This window comes from Rhagoletis pomonella, unplaced genomic scaffold (assembly GCF_013731165.1).
Source record: "Rhagoletis pomonella isolate Grant_MI unplaced genomic scaffold, Rhpom_1.0 Rhpom_scaffold_00001, whole genome shotgun sequence".
Lineage (NCBI taxonomy): Eukaryota > Metazoa > Arthropoda > Insecta > Diptera > Tephritidae > Rhagoletis > Rhagoletis pomonella.
This window is the reverse complement of record NW_023458555.1, coordinates 46,035,162-46,041,445: the sequence shown is the minus strand read 5'-3', so window position 1 is coordinate 46,041,445 and position 6,284 is coordinate 46,035,162. Positions and strand designations below refer to the sequence as shown.

Sequence of the window (6,284 nt, the reverse complement as noted above, 5' to 3'; positions counted from 1 at the left end):
TGCCTATTTCTCGTTGTCCGCTTTGTGTTGCCGCAGTATTCGCCACAGTACAATAAAACATGTTACAGCAGCAGCCACGGATGCCATTCCTTTAAAAATAGCGAAACAAAATCTGACGAAAAAATAACCACATTTGTTATCCACCTCTCTATTACAAAAAGGGAAAACTTATTACAAAAAAAACAAAAATTCAACAACTTTATTGAGCTCAAGGCGAATTAATATAAGGTGATAGCAGGAGTACAAAAACAAAAATTTACATGTATTTTGTTTTTGCTTTGGCGGCATAAACTGTCAAAATCTGTAAGGGTGTGTGTAGAAATTCAAACAAAATTTTTCAATTTGATATCAGAAGCTGTGCGGCGAAACACATACACAAAATCAGCTGAGCTAGTAACACCACCTTATATAAATTCGCCTTGATTGAGCTTGAGGCCGGGTTTTTTTAATTAAAATTTTGTGGAAATGCAACATTAATTCACGTTTTGGTAGAAGTTAACGTTGCTATTACTTTTTGTAAGGAAAAAATTTGCTAATTTCTATTTAAAAAAAACCAAACCAGAGGATAAACTACCAAACAACCAAATTAGAAAAATTAAAGAAAAAGAACCAAGTTTGGTTGGAAACAACGAACAGTGGCATCCGTGGCGACAGCTGATTACACAGTTTGTGAAAACGTAAACATAATCCACCTGCGGGCCATTTTTAGGCACCGAGACTTTTGAGAATTATAGAAAATACAGGAATTTTTAGAGCAAATTTGTTTAAATGAAGGCCATTGTGCAGAGAGTAACTGCCGCAAAGGTAACCGGTAAGTTATGAAATAAAAATCTATCATGCTAGCTAAAACACATAAATCTCATTAAAGTTGGCGACGAGCTGATTAGCTCGATTGGACGTGGCCTATGCGTGCTTGTGGGTATAACGCACTCGGACACGGAAAAGGATGTGGAATATCTGTAGGTGTGGTTGATACAAATTAGGTTAAACTACCAAATTACATCTCTTCATTACTGGCAGCGTCCGCAAGCTCGTCGCCCTACGTCTTTTTGAAGATACAGCAGGTAAACGTTGGCAGAAAAGCATCAAAGATGAGCAACTGGAAATATTGTGCGTCTCGCAATTCACACTCTATCACCGTCTTAAAGGGAATAAACCTGATTTTCATTTGGCCATGCAAGGCGACACTGCGCAAAACTTATATAACTCGTTTCTAAAACGGTTGGAAAAACACTATGATGCGACGAAAATAAAAGGTAGTTAAATGTTCTTAAAGCTGTTAGTTGTAAATACACCAATTAATTTTATACTTTTGGATAGATGGCAAATTTGGCGCATACATGCAAGTACACATTCAAAATGATGGGCCTGTCACCATTGAACTGGAGTCACCAATTGAGAACGCAAAAGCTAATAAGCAGCTTCAAACCAAATTGAAAAGTTCTGCCGCAGAGAATAATACTGAGGTTGATAAATAAAGCCAAATTTTTTTTTAATGTCAAGCTGTGCCATTTCTTCCATACTGCAATGCGGTTATTGCATTTAAACCGATATTTTGCGGATTTAAATCTGCGCCTGGCGCTTTGGTGGCAAAGTTGTAAATGTCACGCAATGTTACAAAGTTTTACCTGGCATCAGTTTCTTATTTCTAATTCGTTCCGCAGCTCCGAAGCAGCTGCTATACACATTTTTTCTAAAGAATATAATACACCGCCACTCCAAAACTGGCCAAATTTTCGTAATCTGCGTACACAAAACATGGAAAATGACGTTCAATACTCATCCCGCTCTACTTTACTCGAGTCGTGCCGAAAATTGCTAGGCATTATCTAAAATTTCGACTCGGTTATTGTTTTTTCGCCTGGGTAAAATATTGTCGTATGTTACTTTGGCCAGGTTTTGGGAAATCGATGTTAAAGATTCAGTCACAATTTCTCAAAAGCTGTACAATAGTTTTTTGCCAAATTTTAATGCTTGATTGTACATAGTATTAAAAGTATAAAACCACATTTTTTTAAATTTTCAGTAACCCATACAGCTTTTACAGCCACTTTTTATAAAATGATTTTGTCGTATGTTACATTTTCACATTAAATGCTGGTCGGCAGTATGATATCCCCGTAGCGAATGTCATGCATTAGTCACTTAAGAGTCTTGTACGGAAAATATACTCTTAAATTACTTTGGGCTCCGTTTGTATGGAAGTCGTTCATGACTTTTTCAGATAAATGGTAATTTCGTCGTTGATGTCATCTGCATGACTTGGTCATGCAGTGATCATTAATGACATTCAAGCGACAGTATCTTGCAATGGACTTTTTATAAGTGACCGCTGCAAGACATTGTCTGTTATAAGTCTTTGATAGGAGTACACCTGCATGACATTGTGACCAGTGTCATTGTCACCTATATGTCGTTTAGGATTCACAGCAAATGCGATGATGTCAATAAATCCTCATTAGTGACGATGTCACCGGTGACCCATTTCGCTACTGGGATACTACAAATCACGCACACAACAAGTAAGCAAAAGGCTGAAATCGTCGCCTGGGTAAAATATTGTCGTAAGCGTCATTTTGTGTTATTTTTTTAAATGAGATCTTTCGATTGGTGTTATCAGTTTTCGGATTTCTAATTTGGGTTCCGAGACATTGAGTAAAATTTTGTCGTATTTGCAAGTTCGCAAGCGACTCGGTCAACATTTTGTTGTATGTGACGAAAAGTTTCACATACGACAAAATTTTCATACAGTTTGATCAAACTCCTTGTTAAAATATTAGGCCGTATTCATAAAAAAAGCAATAGCTTTTACTTAAAATTTCATACCTTTCAGTTAAATTTGTTTGAATCGAGTAAAAGGTTTGAAATTGCAAGACAAGGCATTTGCTTAGGTTTTATGCATACGGCCCGTCGTCTTATGTGATAAATTGTATGGTACATACGACAAAATTACACCAATCCTATACAATGTATATGTGCTACGGCAACTCTTATTGACAAATTGTTTAATATTTTGTGGATCTTTATTCATTAATTTATATCTCAGGCGTATTAGAATCAATTTTTTCGTACAAGCAAAAAATAACTTCAACAATTTCAGCCTTTTGCTTACTTGCTATGTATTACTTGAGCACACGGTATTTCGTTAGGTAGAAGTATCTAGGATACTTTTACAATCAGTACTTAGTCCTTTTTTTTTTAATTAACAATGTCATCAGACATTTGAAAACGGCCAGGTATTATTATAACCTCAGGGGCCAGGTTATACTAATAATTTAAAGTTGTCAAACATCGTCTTTGTCGTAAGAGCAGATCCACAATTGAGTCCAACGAAGAAAAGATCCACCGAAGAACAAGAGTGGTGACTTACAAACATAAAAGAAAAACTAAAACGCAAAATTAACATTAACTCTACAGGGAAATTACACACTGCAAAAAATACTGAATAGCAATTTAATCAACATACCTAACATGAAAATAGACAATTCAAATAATTCCGGCACTACTGAATTAAGAAAAACTTACATCAGTCTAAGCCGCTTTCTCCTTTTTTTCAAAGTTTTTTTTTTTAATCTAATTCTTATTTCCCTTATATATAACCTTCTTAATACTATAAAATCTTCTGTTTTTATTTATTTTATTCTTTTTTTTTTTTTAATTACAAAACTTTGTACTATACTACGCACTTAAAAGGTGCAATTCACAACCATCCACAGGTCAAAAGTTAAATCATGACAGTCTTATAAGATAGTAGAACAACAAATTAAGTATATTCAATTAATCAGTCATCTAAGATACTAGAACATAAAATTGTATATATTCAGTTAACCACATTTCTCGTATTTTTATTTTTCCAATTTAAACAAAGGTCTATTGCTAGACAAATCCAAATATTCAAAAAAGCATATATTTTATATAATTTTAATTTTTTTTTTATAGGACTTTGTCCAGATTTACCTTATGCAGAAAATGTATAAGCTCACTAAAAAGAGACAAATTAGAAATATTAAAAAACTTTTAAATTATTACATCTATTAAAAAAGGTATAAGTGCTTCTAGCAGATGAAAACTTTTTACAATGAAAGATAAGGTGATCGCTTGTTTCTCTGACTCTACACACTGCGCATAAATCGTCAATACCTCTCTGAAACTTGCTTAAATAAGTTCTGCCATAAGTGTGTCCCATCATCTACCTGTTAATAAGTTTGATGTCATGAACACCTAAATCACATTTTTTATCTATAAACCAAGGACGCTTTTTAATATCACCAATATTGCCAGCAAAAAAACTCCCTTTTGTAATGCTGATGTCTCTAAATTCTGTTTCCCACTCTGTCCAAATATTACTTAAAATTTTACACAACGCTTCACCCAAGGTAAGATCTACATTAATCGTCAATCCCTCACTGACTGCAGCCTTTGCATATTCATCAGCTCTTTCATTCACCCCAATACCAACGTGACTAGGCACCCACACCAACTTGGCACTAATGCAGTTCGAGTTCGCAATCATATTGTGAATAGAAGCCACTATAAAATTTGTAGACACCCTCCTTCCTAGCAACCGTACAGCCGCTAAGCAATCCGTGATAATAACCCACTTATCTATGTTTTGTTTTATTAAAAAACAAACTGCTTGTCTAATAGCTACTAATTCTCCAAAAGTAGATGAAAAATTCCCCTCTAACTTAAACATCTTATACATTTTTTCCTGAGGATCATAAAAAGCAATACCAACAACATCATTCACTACAGATGCATCAGTCGCCAGCATATAACAACCTTCCTTCGCCAATTCATCAAACTTACATCTGAAAATACTAGTAAGTTGCTCTTTACTAAACTCTCTCTTAGACTTAACCAAAGAAGAAAATTCCACACTAAAATTAGCATGTCTACAAAAGGAGACATTAACATTGATTTTGTTAAAAATATTCTTAAATTTGGAATAAACAAAACTATAACTCGACTTAACAGGGTACTCACTAACCAGATCCTTTCTTAATTCTTCATTCACAATCCATTGTTTACCTAACTCCTTGGCAGTAAGCCGTTCAGCCCTTTTGAGAGGCGGAAGCTCCCCAGCCAGTGCATATCTCGCGTGAATAGGAGAACTCGGAGGAAGACCTAGACACCTCCTCAGCGTATCATTTGAAATACCTTGCAACCTCTTATTAAACCCTCGGGGAGCATTAGCATATGTAGTGTTCGCAAATTCAACTTTACTTCTGACAAAGGCCTTGTAGAAGTTAATCGCAACTATGGGTTCCAAACCACCTTTTATAGTCGTAAGGATCTTGATAAGATTTCTACTTGAACTAGCAGCAGCATTAATAGAAATTTCGTTTTGCTTACATTTATATTAAGATTTCAGCTATTTAGCATCGTATTGAATTCATTCAACTTACCATTTAAACAGTTTATAGCCTCAATATAACTATTCCCACCACACAACAACGCGAAATGATCCGCAAACTGGAACATTTTTGTAATTTACATCACCCAAACAGTGCAAACTTGCAGTGTACAGGTTAAATAACAGTGGGGATAAACAGCGACCATTGGAAACCTCAACCCTTTCCTTACCCAAAACCAAAACTCTCCTAGAAAGGAAATTAATGACCCAGTTGCAAATCTTCCTCTCAACACCGTCTAAAATATCCCCTAGAAGTGAGATGTCAACACAATTATACGCATCTGAGATATCCAATACACACATAAACACTTTCTTATTACCCTGTTTAAGCCTACCAGCCCAATGCAAGCATTCATTTAGGCACATCGATGCCGACATCCCCTTGCGATACGCAAAACTATTTCGCGGTAAAATACTTTTACCTTCAACCCAGTCATACAACCTATTCTTAACTAACATATTTATACACTTTACCACCACCGAGAGTAAGGAAATCGGCCTGAAATTCCTATAGTCACTTAAATTTTTATTAGCTTTAGGAATTGGAACAATTTTAATTGTTCTCCACATTCGTTCAACTGCACTATTCTAGATTTATAGCTCTTACTTTTGGCCTCTTTCACCTCTTTCTTCCACCCCTCCTCCAATTGACGTAGTTTTTCAAAATCATGAACACTGTTCGTTACAGCAGCTTTTTTTCTCGCCGCCAAAACCAGTCTATAACGCTTTTTTAGCTCCTCATTCCACCACGCTTTAGGAGCTCTTTTTAAAGAATTCAAATCAATTGAAGCTTTCTTAATTTCATTTTGTACCTCATCAACTATCTCATCCAACCCGCCCTTAACAACACATCCAGCAAGCGCAGAAG

The 6,284-nt window shown here is 35.4% G+C and overlaps 2 protein-coding genes across 3 annotated transcripts in view; one reads left to right on the top strand and one right to left on the bottom strand.

Moving 5' to 3' along the window:
* Positions 1–61, bottom strand: part of LOC118746851 — a 1,581-nt gene extending 1,520 nt beyond the window's left edge. Inside the window, exon 1 of the mRNA XM_036480839.1 lies at positions 52–61. Coding sequence (XP_036336732.1) covers positions 52–61 — 10 coding nt within the window. The remainder of the gene's footprint in view (positions 1–51) is intronic.
* Positions 62–579: 518 nt separating this feature from the next.
* LOC118744876 (D-aminoacyl-tRNA deacylase) lies at positions 580–1,502 on the top strand. Of its 2 annotated transcripts, XM_036478278.1 has the most exons (4): positions 595–811; positions 869–959; positions 1,021–1,256; positions 1,321–1,502. In XM_036478278.1, exons 1-4 carry the CDS (start codon positions 769–771, stop codon positions 1,476–1,478), a joined length of 528 nt encoding a protein of 175 aa, XP_036334171.1. In that variant the 5' UTR covers positions 595–768; the 3' UTR covers positions 1,479–1,502. The 2 variants fall into 2 exon arrangements, with proteins under 2 accessions (XP_036334181.1, XP_036334171.1); XM_036478288.1 differs by lacking the exon at positions 1,321–1,502 and having other exon boundaries at positions 580–811; positions 869–963.
* The last annotated feature ends 4,782 nt before the right edge of the window (positions 1,503–6,284 follow it).